This window comes from Stegostoma tigrinum, chromosome 40 (assembly GCF_030684315.1).
Source record: "Stegostoma tigrinum isolate sSteTig4 chromosome 40, sSteTig4.hap1, whole genome shotgun sequence".
Classification (NCBI taxonomy): Eukaryota; Metazoa; Chordata; class Chondrichthyes; order Orectolobiformes; family Stegostomatidae; genus Stegostoma; species Stegostoma tigrinum.
This window is the reverse complement of record NC_081393.1, coordinates 18,239,766-18,254,956: the sequence shown is the minus strand read 5'-3', so window position 1 is coordinate 18,254,956 and position 15,191 is coordinate 18,239,766. Positions and strand designations below refer to the sequence as shown.

At 58.9% G+C, this 15,191-nt stretch overlaps 1 protein-coding gene across 1 annotated transcript in view; it reads left to right on the top strand.

Annotated features, from left to right (window-relative positions):
• Positions 1-14,375, top strand: part of LOC125447961 (max dimerization protein 1-like) — a 48,391-nt gene extending 34,016 nt beyond the window's left edge. Inside the window, exons 5-7 of the mRNA XM_059641108.1 lie at positions 9,867-10,029; positions 11,968-12,113; positions 13,046-14,375. Coding sequence (XP_059497091.1) covers positions 9,867-10,029; positions 11,968-12,074 — 270 coding nt within the window. The 3' untranslated portion in view covers positions 12,075-12,113; positions 13,046-14,375. The remainder of the gene's footprint in view (positions 1-9,866; positions 10,030-11,967; positions 12,114-13,045) is intronic.
• Positions 14,376-15,191: the final 816 nt, after the last annotated feature.

The window sequence follows — 15,191 nt, the reverse complement described above, 5'->3', positions numbered from 1 at the left end:
AGTGGGGGGGAAGGGGAGATGGGGAGAAAGAGCAAGGAACAGAGAGTGAGGGGGTAGGGGGGGAGGGAAGAGGGTCAGGGTGGTGGAGGGGGAGGAAAGTAGGACGTTGGTGCAGCTGGGAGAGGGGAGAGAGAATGTGGAGAGGGAAAGGTGGAAAGGAGAGAGGAAAGAGGGAGGGAGGGAGGGAGCGAGGAAAGGAGGGAGGGAGAGACAGAAAGAAAGAGGGAGCAGGAAAGGAGGGAGGGGAAAGAGAAGGAGATAATTCTGGATGGAAAGACACACACACACACACACACACACACACAGAGAGTGGGAGGGGAGGCACACACAGAGAGGGAGGGAGAGGCACAGAGAGAGAGTGGGAGGGGAGGTAGAGAGAGAGAGAAAGGGAGGGGAGGCATGGAGGGAGGGAGGCACAGAGGGAAGGAGGCACAGAGAGAGGGAGAGGCATAGAGAGAGGGAGAGAGAGAGGCACAGAGAGAGAGTGGGAGGGGAGGTAGAGAGACAGGGAGGGGAGGCACAGAGAGAGGGAGGGAGGAAGGCACAGAGGGAGTGAGAGAGGCACAGAGAGAAGGAGGGAGGGAGGCACAGAGAGAGGGAGGGAGGGAGGGAGGCACAGAGACAGGGAGGGAGAGGGGGCACAGAGAGAGGGAGTGAGAGAGGCACAGAGAGAGGGAGGGAGGGATGCACAGAGAGAGAGAGGGAGTGAGAGAGGCACAGAGATAGGGAGGGAGGGAGGCACAGAGAGATGGAGGGAGGGGAGGCACAGAGAGAGAGAGTGGGATGGGAGGAGAGGCACAGAGAGAAGGAGGGGAGGGAGGCACAGAGAGAGAGGGAGTGGAGGCACAGAGACAGGAGTGAGAGAGGCACAGAGAGAGGGAGGGAGGCACAGAGGGAGGGAGGAAGGGAGGCGCAGATAGAGGGAGGGAGGGATGGAGGCACAGAGGGAGTGAAAGAGGCACAGAGAGAGGGAGGGAGGGAGGGAGGCACAGAGAGGGAGGGAGCGAGGCACAGAGAGAGGGAGGGAGGGAGGCACAGAGTGAGGGAGGGAGGGAGGCACAGAGAGAGGGAGGGAGGGAGAGAGAGGGAGGGAGGCACAGAGAGAGGGAGAGAGTCACAGAGAGAGAGAGAGAGAGAGAGAGAGAGAGGGAGTGGAGGCACACAGAGGGAGTGGGAGGGGAGACACAGAGAGGGAGTGGGAGGGGAGACACAGAGAGGGAGTGGGAGGGGAGGCACAGAGAGAGGGAGTGAGTGAGGCACAGAGGGAGGGAGGATGGAGGCACAGAGGGAGTGCGAGAGGGAGGGAGGGAGGCACAGACGGAGGGAGGGAGGGAGGCACAGAGAGAGGGAGGGAGGGAGGGAGGCACAGAGAGAGGGAGGGAGGGAGGCACAGAGAGAGAGAGAGAGAGAGAGGGAGGGAGGGAGGCACAGAGAGAGAGAGAGAGAGAGGGAGGCACAGAGAGAGAGAGAGGGAGGGAGTCACAGAGAGAGAGAGAGGGAGGGGAGGCACACAGAGGGAGTGGGAGGGGAGACACAGAGAGAGGGAGTGAGTGAGGCACAGAGGGAGGGAGGGATGGAGGCACAGAGGGAGTGCGAGAGGGAGGGAGGGAGGCACAGACGGAGGGAGGGAGGGAGGCACAGAGACGGGGAGGGAGGGAGGCACAGAGAGAGAGAGAGAGAGAGAGAGAGAAGGGAGGGAGGCACGGAGAGAGAGAGAGAGGGAGGGAGGAGAGAGAGGGAGGGGAGGCACACAGAGGGAGTGGGAGGGGAGACACAGAGAGGGAGTGAGTGAGGCACAGAGGGAGGGAGGGATGGAGGCACAGAGGGAGTGAGAGAGAGAGGCACAGAGAGAGGGAGGGAGAGAGAGGCACAGAGAGAGGGAGGGAGGGAGGCACAGAGGGAATGAGGGAGGGAGGCACAGATGGAGGGAGGGAGGCACAGAGAGAGAGAGAGAGAGACAGAGAGGGGAGGCACAGAGAGAGAGAGAAAGAGGGAGGCACAGAGAGAGGGAGGGAGGCACAGAGGGAGGGAGGGATGGAGGCACAGAGGGAGAGAGAGAGGGAGGGAGGCACAGAGAGAGGGAGGGAGGGAGGCACAGAGAGAGAGAGAGAGAGGGATGGAGGCACAGAGGGAGTGAGAGAGGGAGGGAGGGGAGGCACAGAGAGAGGGAGAGAGAGAGGCACAGAGAGAGGGAGGGAGAGAGGCACAGAGAGAGGGAGGGAGGGAGGCACAGAGAGAGGGAGAGAGTCACAGAGAGAGAGAGAGAGAGAGAGAGAGAGGGAGTGGAGGCACACAGAGGGAGTGGGAGGGGAGACACAGAGAGGGAGTGGGAGGGGAGACACAGAGAGGGAGTGGGAGGGGAGGCACAGAGAGAGGGAGTGAGTGAGGCACAGAGGGAGGGAGGATGGAGGCACAGAGGGAGTGCGAGAGGGAGGGAGGGAGGCACAGACGGAGGGAGGGAGGGAGGCACAGAGAGAGGGAGGGAGGGAGGGAGGCACAGAGAGAGGGAGGGAGGGAGGCACAGAGAGAGAGAGAGAGAGAGAGGGAGGGAGGGAGGCACAGAGAGAGAGAGAGAGAGAGGGAGGCACAGAGAGAGGGAGAGAGAGAGAGAGGGAGGGAGTCACAGAGAGAGAGAGAGGGAGGGGAGGCACACAGAGGGAGTGGGAGGGGAGACACAGAGAGAGGGAGTGAGTGAGGCACAGAGGGAGGGAGGGATGGAGGCACAGAGGGAGTGCGAGAGGGAGGGAGGGAGGCACAGAGGGAGGGAGGCACAGACGGAGGGAGGGAGGGAGGCACAGAGACAGGGAGGGAGGGAGGCACAGAGAGAGAGAGAGAGAGAGAAGGGAGGGAGGCACGGAGAGAGAGAGAGAGGGAGGGAGGAGAGAGAGGGAGGGGAGGCACACAGAGGGAGTGGGAGGGGAGACACAGAGAGGGAGTGAGTGAGGCACAGAGGGAGGGAGGGATGGAGGCACAGAGGGAGTGCGAGAGGGAGGGAGGGAGGCACAGACGGAGGGAGGCACAGAGAGAGAGAGAGAGAGGGATGGAGGCACAGAGGGAGTGAGAGAGGGAGGGAGGGGAGGCACAGAGAGAGGGAGAGAGAGAGGCACAGAGAGAGGGAGGGAGAGAGAGGCACAGAGAGAGGGAGGGATGGAGGCACAGAGGGAATGAGGGAGGGAGGCACAGATGGAGGGAGGGAGGCACAGAGAGAGAGAGAGAGAGAGAGACAGAGAGGGGAGGCACAGAGAGAGAGAGAAAGAGGGAGGCACAGAGAGAGGGAGGGAGGCACAGAGGGAGGGAGGGATGGAGGCACAGAGGGAGAGAGAGAGGGAGGGAGGCACAGAGAGAGGGAGGGAGGGAGGCACAGAGAGAGAGAGAGAGAGGGATGGAGGCACAGAGGGAGTGAGAGAGGGAGGGAGGGGAGGCACAGAGAGAGGGAGAGAGAGGCACAGAGAGAGGGAGGGAGAGAGGCACAGAGAGAGGGAGGGAGGGAGGCACAGAGGGAATGAGGGAGGGAGGCACAGATGGAGGGAGGGAGGCACAGAGAGAGAGAGAGAGAGAGAGAGAGACAGAGGGGAGGCACAGAGAGAGAAAGAGGGAGGCACAGAGAGAGGGAGGGAGGCACAGAGGGAGGGAGGGATGGAGGCACAGAGGGAGTGAGAGAGGGAGGGAGGGAGGCACAGACAGAGAGTGGGAGGGGAGTTACAGAGAGAGTGTGGGAGGGGAGAGAGAGAGAGAGAGGGAGGGGAGGCACAGAAAGAGAGGGAAGGGAGGCACAGAGAGAGAGGGAGGGAGGGAGCCACGGAGGGAGGGAGGCACAGAGAAAGAGAGAGAGGGAGAGAGTCACAGAGAGAGAGAGAGAGTGGTAGGGGAGGCACAGAGACAGGGAGGGAGAGGGGGCACAGAGAGAGGGAGTGAGAGAGGCACAGAGAGAGGGAGGGAGGGAGGCACAGAGAGAGGGAGGGAGGGAGGCACAGAGAGAGGGAGGGAGGGAGGCACAGAGAGAGGGAGGGAGGCACACAGAGAGAGGGAGTGAGAGAGGCACAGAGATAGGGAGGGAGGGAGGCACAGAGAGAGGGAGAGAGGCACAGAGGGAGGGAGGGAGAGAGGCACAGAGATAGGGAGGGAGGGAGGCACAGAGAGAGGGAGGGAGGGATGGAGGCACAGAGGGAGGGAGGCACAGAGAGCGAGTGGGAGCGAGGCACAGAGAGAGGGAGGGAGGGAGGGAGGGAGGGAGGCACAGAGAGAGGGAGGGAGGCACAGAGAGAGGGAGGGAGGGAGGGAGGCACAGAGAGAGGGAGGGAGGGAGGCACAGAGAGAGGGAGGGAGGGAGGCACAGAGAGGGAGGGAGCGAGGCACAGAGAGAGGGAGGGAGGGAGGCACAGAGAGGGAGGGAGCGAGGCACAGAGAGAGGGAGGGAGGGAGGCACAGAGAGAGAGAGAGAGAGAGAGAGAGAGGGAGGGAGGCACAGAGAGAGGGGGGGAGAGAGAGAGAGAGAGGGAGGGAGGCACAGAGAGAGGGAGGGAGTCACAGAGAGAGAGAGAGAGGGAGTGGAGGCACACAGAGGGAGTGGGAGGGGAGGCACAGAGAGAGGGAGGGAGGGATGGAGGCACAGAGGGAGTGCGAGAGGGAGGGAGGGAGGCACAGACGGAGGGAGGGAGATAGGCACAGAGAGAGGGCGGGAGGGAGGCACAGAGAGAGGGAGAGAGAGAGAGAGAGAGGGAGGGAGGCACAGAGAGAGGGAGGGAGGGAGGGAGGCACAGAGAGAGAGAGAGAGAGAGGGAGGGAGGCACAGAGAGGGAGAGAGAGAGAGAGGGAGGGAGGCACAGAGAGAGGGAGGGAGGGAGGCACAGAGAGAGAGAGAGAGAGAGGGAGGAAGGCACAGAGAGAGGGAGAGAGTCACAGAGAGAGAGAGAGAGGGAGGGGAGGCACACAGAGGGAGTGGGAGGGGAGACACAGAGAGGGAGTGGGAGGGTAGGCACAGAGAGAGGGAGTGAGAGAGGCACAGAGAGAGGGAGGGAGGGAGGCACAGAGAGGGAGGGAGCGAGGCACAGAGGGAGTGAGAGAGGCACAGAGAGAGGGAGGGAGGCACAGAGAGAGAGCGAGAGGGAGGGAGGCACAGAGAGAGGGAGAGAGAGAGAGAGGGAGGGAGGCACAGAGAGAGGGAGGGAGGGAGGCACAGTGAGAGAGAGAGAGAGAGAGAGGGAGGAAGGCACAGAGAGAGGGAGAGAGTCACAGAGAGAGAGAGAGAGAGAGAGGGAGGGGAGGCACACAGAGGGAGTGGGAGGGGAGACACAGAGAGGGAGTGGGAGGGGAGGCACAGAGAGAGGGAGTGAGCGAGGCACAGAGAGAGGGAGGGAGGGAGGCACAGAGAGGGAGGGAGCGAGGCACAGAGGGAGTGAGAGAGGCACAGAGAGAAGGAGGGAGGGAGGCACAGAGAGAGGGAGGGAGGGAGGGAGGCACAGAGACAGGGAGGGAGAGGGGGCACAGAGAGAGGGAGTGAGAGAGGCACAGAGAGAGGGAGGGAGGGATGCACAGAGAGAGAGAGGGAGGGAGAGAGGCACAGAGAGAGGGAGGGAGGGAGGCACACAGAGAGAGGGAGTGAGAGAGGCACAGAGATAGGGAGGGAGGGAGGCACAGAGAGATGGAGGGAGGGGAGGCACAGAGAGAGAGAGTGGGATGGGAGGAGAGGCACAGAGAGAAGGAGGGGAGGGAGGCACAGAGAGAGAGAGGGAGTGGAGGCACAGAGACAGGAGTGAGAGAGGCACAGAGAGAGGGAGGGAGGCACAGAGGGAGGGAGGAAGGGAGGCGCAGATAGAGGGAGGGAGGGATGGAGGCACAGAGGGAGTGAAAGAGGCACAGAGAGAGGGAGGGAGGGAGGCACAGAGAGGGAGGGAGCAAGGCACAGAGAGAGGGAGGGAGGGAGGCACAGAGTGAGGGAGGGAGGCACAGAGTGAGGGAGGGAGGGAGGGAGGCACAGAGAGAGGGAGGGAGGCACAGAGAGGGAGGGAGCGAGGCACAGAGAGAGGGAGGGAGGGAGAGAGAGGGAGGGAGGCACAGAGAGAGGGAGAGAGTCACAGAGAGAGAGAGAGAGAGAGAGGGAGTGGAGGCACACAGAGGGAGTGGGAGGGGAGACACAGAGAGGGAGTGGGAGGGGAGACACAGAGAGGGAGTGGGAGGGGAGGCACAGAGAGAGGGAGTGAGTGAGGCACAGAGGGAGGGAGGATGGAGGCACAGAGGGAGTGCGAGAGGGAGGGAGGGAGGCACAGACGGAGGGAGGGAGGGAGGCACAGAGAGAGGGAGGGAGGGAGGGAGGCACAGAGAGAGGGAGGGAGGGAGGCACAGAGAGAGAGAGAGAGAGAGAGAGAGGGAGGGAGGGAGGCACAGAGAGAGAGAGAGAGAGAGGGAGGCACAGAGAGAGGGAGAGAGAGAGAGAGGGAGGGAGTCACAGAGAGAGAGAGAGGGAGGGGAGGCACACAGAGGGAGTGGGAGGGGAGACACAGAGAGAGGGAGTGAGTGAGGCACAGAGGGAGGGAGGGATGGAGGCACAGAGGGAGTGCGAGAGGGAGGGAGGGAGGCACAGAGGGAGGGAGGCACAGACGGAGGGAGGGAGGGAGGCACAGAGACAGGGAGGGAGGGAGGCACAGAGAGAGAGAGAGAGAGAGAGAGAAGGGAGGGAGGCACGGAGAGAGAGGGAGGGAGGAGAGAGAGGGAGGGGAGGCACACAGAGGGAGTGGGAGGGGAGACACAGAGAGGGAGTGAGTGAGGCACAGAGGGAGGGAGGGATGGCGGCACAGAGGGAGTGCGAGAGGGAGGGAGGGAGGCACAGACGGAGGGAGGGAGGCACAGAGAGAGAGAGAGAGAGAGAGAGAGACAGAGAGGGGAGGCACAGAGAGAGAGAGAAAGAGGGAGGCACAGAGAGAGGGAGGGAGGCACAGAGGGAGGGAGGGATGGAGGCACAGAGGGAGTGAGAGAGGGAGGGAGGGAGGCACAGACAGAGAGTGGGAGGGGAGTTACAGAGAGAGTGTGGGAGGGGAGAGAGAGAGAGAGAGAGGGAGGGGAGGCACAGAAAGAGAGGGAAGGGAGGCACAGAGAGAGAGGGAGGGAGGGAGCCACGGAGGGAGGGAGGCACAGAGAAAGAGAGAGAGGGAGAGAGTCACAGAGAGAGAGAGAGAGAGTGGGAGGGGAGGCACAGAGACAGGGAGGGAGAGGGGGCACAGAGAGAGGGAGTGAGAGAGGCACAGAGGGAGGGAGGGAGGCACAGAGAGAGGGAGGGAGAGAGGCACAGAGAGAGGGAGGGAGGCACACAGAGAGAGGGAGTGAGAGAGGCACAGAGATAGGGAGGGAGGGAGGCACAGAGAGAGGGAGAGAGGCACAGAGGGAGGGAGGGAGAGAGGCACAGAGATAGGGAGGGAGGGAGGCACAGAGAGAGGGAGGGAGGGATGGAGGCACAGAGGGAGGGAGGCACAGAGAGCGAGTGGGAGCGAGGCACAGAGAGAGGGAGGGAGGGAGGGAGGGAGGGAGGCACAGAGAGAGGGAGGGAGGCACAGAGAGAGGGAGGGAGGGAGGGAGGCACAGAGAGAGGGAGGGAGGGAGGCACAGAGAGAGGGAGGGAGGGAGGCACAGAGAGGGAGGGAGCGAGGCACAGAGAGAGGGAGGGAGCGAGGCACAGAGAGAGGGAGGGAGGGAGGCACAGAGAGAGAGAGAGGGAGGGAGGCACAGAGAGAGGGGGGGAGAGAGAGAGAGAGAGGGAGGGAGGCACAGAGAGAGGGAGGGAGTCACAGAGAGAGAGAGAGAGGGAGTGGAGGCACACAGAGGGAGTGGGAGGGGAGACACAGAGAGGGAGTGGGAGGGGAGGCACAGAGAGAGGGAGTGAGTGAGGCACAGAGGGAGGGAGGGATGGAGGCACAGAGGGAGTGCGAGAGGGACGGAGGGAGGCACAGACGGAGGGAGGGAGATAGGCACACAGAGAGGGTGGGAGGGAGGCACAGAGAGAGGGAGAGAGAGAGAGAGAGGGAGGGAGGCACAGAGAGAGGGAGGGAGGGAGGGAGGCACAGAGAGAGAGAGAGAGAGAGGGAGGGAGGCACAGAGAGAGGGAGAGAGAGAGAGAGGGAGGGAGGCACAGAGAGAGGGAGGGAGGGAGGCACAGAGAGAGAGAGAGAGAGGGAGGGAGGCACAGAGAGAGGGAGAGAGAGAGAGAGGGAGGGAGGCACAGAGAGAGGGAGGGAGGGAGGCACAGAGAGAGAGAGAGAGAGGGAGGAAGGCACAGAGAGAGGGAGAGAGTCACAGAGAGAGAGAGAGAGGGAGGGGAGGCACACAGAGGGAGTGGGAGGGGAGACACAGAGAGGGAGTGGGAGGGTAGGCACAGAGAGAGGGAGTGAGAGAGGCACAGAGAGAGGGAGGGAGGGAGGCACAGAGAGGGAGGGAGCGAGGCACAGAGGGAGTGAGAGAGGCACAGAGAGAGGGAGGGAGGCACAGAGAGAGAGCGAGAGGGAGGGAGGCACAGAGAGAGGGAGAGAGAGAGAGAGGGAGGGAGGCACAGAGAGAGGGAGGGAGGGAGGCACAGTGAGAGAGAGAGAGAGAGAGAGGGAGGAAGGCACAGAGAGAGGGAGAGAGTCACAGAGAGAGAGAGAGAGAGGGAGGGGAGGCACACAGAGGGAGTGGGAGGGGAGACACAGAGAGGGAGTGGGAGGGGAGGCACAGAGAGAGGGAGTGAGCGAGGCACAGAGAGAGGGAGGGAGGGAGGCACAGAGAGGGAGGGAGCGAGGCACAGAGGGAGTGAGAGAGGCACAGACGGAGGGAGGGAGGGAGGCACAGAGAGAGGGAGGGAGGGAGGCACAGAGAGAGGGACGGGAGGCACACAGAGAGAGAGGAGGCACAGAGAGAGAGAGAGAGGAGGCACAGAGAGAGAGAGAGGAGGCACAGAGAGAGGGAGGGAGGGAGGGGAGGCACAGAGAGAGAGGGAGGGAGGGAGGCACAGAGAGAGGGAGAGGCACAGAGAGAGGGAGAGAGAGAGAGGCACAGAGAGAGGGAGAGAGAGAGGCACAGAGAGAGAGTGGGAGGGGAGGTACAGAGAGAGAGTGGAAGGCACAGCAAGAGGGTGGGGAGGGGAGGCACAGAGATGGAGGGAGGGAGGCACAGAGAGAGGGAGGGGTGGGAGGGAGGCACAGAGAGAAGGAGGGAGGGAGGCACAGAGAGCGGGAGGGAGGCACAGAGGGAGGGAGGGAGGCACAGAGAGAAGGAGGGAGGGAGGCACAGAGAGAGAAAGAGAGAGAGGGAGGGAGGCACAGATAGAGAGAGAGAGAGACGGATGCACAGAGAGAGAGAGAGAGGCACAGAGAGAGACAGAGGCTCACAGAGAGAGAGAGAGGCTCACAGAGAGAGAGAGGGAGGCACCGAGAGTGAGGGTGAGGGTCACAGAGGGGCAGAGTGCCAGAGAGAGAGACGGACAGGGAGACAGAGAGAGAGGTTTGTGGGGTGAGGAAACCCCAGTGCTTAAGGCTGTTGGGGATGGTGTTACAGGGAGAGGGGGTGGGTAGCACACACACAGAGCAGCATGGGGAAGGGAAGAGTTTGACCGATGGGATGACTGAACAGAAAGCAGTCAGTATAACTCTGTTTAGCAGAGGGTGCCGCACTCGAGAGAGTCAGTGGCTGGGAGAGGATGGCTGAATGGCCCCCTCTCTTCTTCACTCGTCAACCCCCTCCCCCTCTGGAGTGTCAGAGACTGTGGAGCTACCCCCTGTCTGAGCGACAGAGATGGAGTGGGCTGCCAGGGGGCTCCTCGTGCTCTGGTATACCCCTGGAGGGCACAGACGTGTGAGTGTGCGTGTGTTTGTGTGAGACATCTTTCAATCTCTCTCTGGCAGACCCTAGAGGAGGTGAGCAGGAGGGCCCTTCATCAAATTGACCAACTCCAGCGACAGCAGAGACACTTGAAGAGGCAGCTGGAGCTGCTGAGCAGTGTGGAGAGGGCACGGGCACACAGTACCAGCTCCACCGTCTCCTCCGAGCCCTCCGATTCCGATCAAGGTAAACACCAACCCCACCCCACCCCCCACCCCAAGCCTGGGGAACGCCTGGCTGAAGCGCTCTTCACGGGGGAGAAATCTCCGTGGGTCATTTTCCTTAATGATTACACACCTCTGGTACTTGAACCTGGGCCTCCCAGTCCACGGATGGGGACCCTACCATTGTGCTACAAGAGAGCACAAGGGATTCTCTTTGGGCAGTTATTGCAGGGATGGGGTGTGAGGGATGAGTTGCAGGAAATACAGGAAACACCCTCAAGGGCGTTCTCGACCACCGAGGGTCAGGGGAGCAATGAAAACAGAATCCCCCTCGTCCTCACATACCATCCCACCAACCTCCGGATCTGACCCCCACCACCCAAGCCATTTTTCCATCCCCACCCTTGTCTGCCTTCCGGAGAGACCACTCTCTCCGTAACTTCCTTGTTCGCTCCACAGTGCCCTCCAACCCCACCACACCCAGCACCTTCCCCTGCAACTGCAGGAAGTGCTACACTTGCCCCCACACCTCCTCCCTCACCCCTATCCCAGGCCCCAAGATGACTTTCCACATCAAACAGATGTTCACCTGCACATCTGCCAATGTGGTATACTGTATCCATTGTACCCAGTGTGGCTTCCTCTACATTGGGGAAACCAAGCGGAGGCTTGGGGACCGCTTTGCAGAACACCTCCGCTCAGTTCGCAATAAACAACTGCACCTCCCAGTCACGAACCATTTCACCTCCCCTTCCCATTCCTAAGATGACATGTCCATCCTGGGCCTCCTGCAGTGCCACAATGATGCCACCCGCAGGTTGCAGGAACAGCAACTCATATTCCGCTTGGGAACCCTGCAGCCCAATGGTATCAACATGGACTTCACCAGCTTCAAAACCTCCCCTCCCCCACCGCATCCCAAAACCAGCTTGTCCCCACCTCCCAAACGTGTCCTTCCTCCCACCTATCCCCTCCTCCCACCTCAAGCTGCACCTCCATTCCCTCCCTACTAACCTCATCCCGCCCCCTTGACCTGTCCATCCTCCCTGGACTGACATATCTGTTCCCTGCCTCCCCACCCATACTCCCCTCTACAGGCTCCATCCCCGCCTCTTTAACTTGTCTGTCTCCTCTCCACCTATCTTCTCCTCTATCTGCCTCACCCTCTCTCCCTATTTATTTCAAATGCCCCTTCCCCTCTCACATTTTTGAAGAAGGGTCTAGATCCAAAGGTCAACTTTCCTGCTCCTCTGATGCTGCTTGGCCTGCTGTGTTCATCCAGCTCCACACCTTGTTCTCTCAGATTCTCCAGCATCTTCAGTTCCTACTGTATCTGGGTACCTGAATCCAGGCTTCCCAGTCCAAGAGCTCCTTTTCTTTGCTATTTAATGTATTTTTCTAACCGACCTATTTAGAGTTGTTATCGCACACCTCTGACGCAGCTGGGACTAGATCCCAGACCTCCGCGTCCAGGGAGGAGGACGCTACCACTGTGCCAAAAGAGGGGCCCTGAATTTAACGTTTTTTTTGTTTATGTAACCTATTTTTCTAAGCAACCCGTTACAAAATGTTATTACATGCCTCCTGGGGGAAGCTGAGTCTTGAACCTGGTGCCTCCCAGTCTAGGGGCAGAGACAGTTCCGTTGTGCCACAATAGGGCCCCTCTGGGTCTGCATTTTTTTTAATTAGCCTATTTTTCTGACGAGCCTATTCAGGGATGTTCTTACACGCCTCTGCTGACGCAGTAGGAGACATCTGGAGGGGATTATTTCAAAGTAAGCGCTTAAAGATAGAGATGACGAGGGCTTTTTTAATCTCTCTCACCCGCGCGTGGAGATGTCGCGAGGCTTTGGAAACCTCTTCCTCAATGAGCTGGGAGCAGGAAAAGCCACCTGGCCTGTTGCGTTGACCCTGCCCGGGGCTTTCCGGCTGACCTTTCTCTGTGTGTGTGCTCCTGCAGAAGATGTAGACGTGGACGTAGAGAGCACGGACGTGGACTGGAGCAGCAGCGGCGGCGATGCCAACGTGAGTGACTCCGACGAACCACGCGGCCCACGCCAGCGATGATGGCTACTTCAGCATAGGCCTCCGGAGGACCAAGATGCTGTGAGCAGCCCCTGGGAGGGCGGGGAGTGTGGGGCAGCAACCCAATCCGACCCTCCGAACTCCCTCGCTGTCACTCTCTTCTCTTTCGATCGTTCGTCGCTCTCTCTTTCTCGCTGTTGCCCTCTCGATCTCTTGTCGCTCTCTCACTGTGGCTCTCTCTCTCTCTGTCTCTGTCGTGCTCTTTCTCTTCCTCTCTGTCTCTGTCGTGCTCTTTTTCTCTCTCTTGCTATCGCTCTCTCTCTCTTGCTCTCTTTTCTCGATCGCTCTCTCACTGTCGCGCTATCTCGCTGTTGCTTTCTCTCTATCTCTGTCATACTCTTTCTCTCTGTCTCTGTCGTGCTCTTTCTCTCTCTTTTTCTGTCGCTTTCTTCTCTCTCGATCGCTCGTCACTCTCTCACTTTCTATCGCTCTCCTCTCGATCTCTCGTCGCTTTCTTGCTGTCGTGCTCTCGCTCTTCCTCTCGCTGTCATTATCTTTCTCTTTCTCTCGCTGTCGCTCTCTTTACCTTGCTCTTTCCCTGTCGCTGTCTCTGTTGTGCTCTCTCTCTCTCTCTCTCGCTGTCGCCCTCTCTGCCTCTCTCGATCTCTCATCACTCTCTTGCTGTCCCTCTCTTGTTCTCGCTGTCGCCCTCTCTGTCTGTCTCAATCTCTCATCGCTCTCTCGCTGTCCCTCTCTTGCTCTCGCTGTCAATTTCTCTCTCGATTTCTCTCTTATGGTCTAATTTCTATTTTTCTTCCAACCCCAGAAGTAAAACCATTTTCCACATTTTCTTTTCCCTCTCCTCCATGTGGATTTAAAAAAACGTTTGGTGCCAAAATGCTGTTTGCGGTTTTGTTTCTCTTTCTTTGAGGTGGGGACGGTGGTGAGCTGGGGAAGAAAAAGCTGTTGTTCCTTGTTTATTTGAATTTTTATTGTCTTTTTTTTTGTTTAAGTTTGCAGAGAAGTCCCTGTGCCCTGACCACCACTCGTACGCCAAGTGAGGGGAGCAGGCCACCATCTTGGGATGAAGGCCAGGCCTCCCGTTCTGCGCTCAGCAGAAACGGGGGTGAAAGTGCGGCTCGGTGGGCCACCAGCGAACGTTGGTCCACACCGCGGACGGGAGAAACTCTTGCTGTGTACTACCTGATGCGAGGTTCTGCTCTCCGGGATCATGGAAACCGCTCTGGGGGTGGTGGGGGGGCGGAAAAAGAAAGGCAAGAAGAGAATTCGCTCGTGGCACCACCACTGAATGTGACTCACAATGCCATCTGCTAGCGGTTTGAACCCCCCCCCCCATGTTTTTTCTTCCTCCCTCCCCCCCAACTTTAAAACAAAAAGTGAGCGAGAGCGGCCGCACTTCTCTTCCCCACCGACCTCCAAAGGTGACCCTTTGTGAGGCCTACTTATTACCATCAGCCCTGGAGCATTAATAACTCACTGAAGGGCAATGCCAAGATGGCACCGCACCCCCCCAAAAAAAAAATCCTCTCCAACATATCGCTGACCATGTTTGTACACATTCCACAGCAAACCGCCCCCCTCACAATCTTGTTACATTTGTAGTCTTCATTTTTTAGACACCTCCCTGTTATAGGAGGTAGAGGAACCATACGCTGGCACAGGTACAAACTTCAAATGGGTCGCAGTTTTTTACTTTTGAAAAGAAACTGCCTGGGGGAGGTTGTGAATGTAAATCACAAAGTCGCACCAAATTTTTCTCCCTCCGTCACAAGCTGAAATGGGCCCTGTTTAGGGCTGTTAAGGCCCCAGTTTGCACAGCTGGGCCTAGCGGGCAGGCTCTGCGTGAGATCCCTCTCCCCGAAGCTGCCAGCCAGCATACCGGGTGGGGTTTTTATTTCCTTTTTTTGTTTTTGTTTTCTCTTTTCTTTGTTTTTGGTGTAATTTTCCGTTCCCTCAGCAACTGAGCCGGGCACTTTTGGAAAAGCCGCGCCATCTTCAGACCACCAATTGTCGTTCAATCCTGGCGCGTTTTGTGCCTTGTCCCTTCTGAGGATTTTCACATTGGTGGGCTTGCCAACGGAAAAGAGTGCCCAGGGCCGTTTGCCGCATTCCTTTTGTTAAAATTGTTTCGGGACGGTGCCCTGGTATCGAATCATCTGATCTACAGTTCTTCTTACCCTACCATCAGTGCCAGTGGGGCTGGCAGCGTTCCCTGTAGCTGCCCAGTGCCTGTTTGGCTGTTTAATATTAAATTTATAAGTTTTTCTGCACTTTCTCCTCTGTCGCCCAGTCCCGTGCCCCACTCGCCACTCGGGTACCTCTAGGGGCACTGGCTGCCCCCCCCCCCCCCCCCCCCCCTCCGCCCCGAGTGGTCTGAGAGAGCACCAGACCGACATGAGCAGCATCTCCTCCTACCCTATCACCTCTCTGTGAGAGAGTCTTTGGAGCCAGCTGTTTGCACACATACCCCCATATCCATCCGGGCCTGCTGTTTCTCCTCTCACCCTTTTTCCGGTCACCTCCGTGTTCCCTATCTCTTCGCCCTCTGAGCTAGAACATCGAGGAAATTGGGAATTTGTTCTCCTGGAGGGTGGGGAAGCGGGTGGCATTAAATTTTAATTGCCAGTCAAATCCTGTGCTAGAGACTGACGGAGACCCAGGCACTTTATTCTTTTTTAACGTTCTGGCTGTTATAAATACCTTCTGTCTTTTTTTTCACCCCCCTTCCACTCCGTCAGTTTCGCACAGTGGTATTAATTCCAAGGGTACTGTGCATTTGTAAGCCTGTTTGTACACACGTTGCTGTGTGTGTGTGCGTGTGCGTGTGTGTGTGCGTGTGTGCGTAATTAATGTATTGTTCGACTGTTCTATAATACTAAAAACACTTTATTTCATTATCCAACTGTCTCGTGTTGTGATGTGTGCGTACAGGGTGTGAGAGCCTGTCCCACCATTCAACAATGAGCTGATGTTTAATCTGATCTCTACATTTCTGCGTATCCTCTCCGAAAATCTTTTGTAGCCCCCCCCGCTGTGATCGAGAATCTACTAAAACCTGTCTTCAAGATATCGAGAGATTCTGATTCTTTTGGAGGCACGGAATTTCAATGACCCCAAGGTTGGTGGGACAGTAGGCAG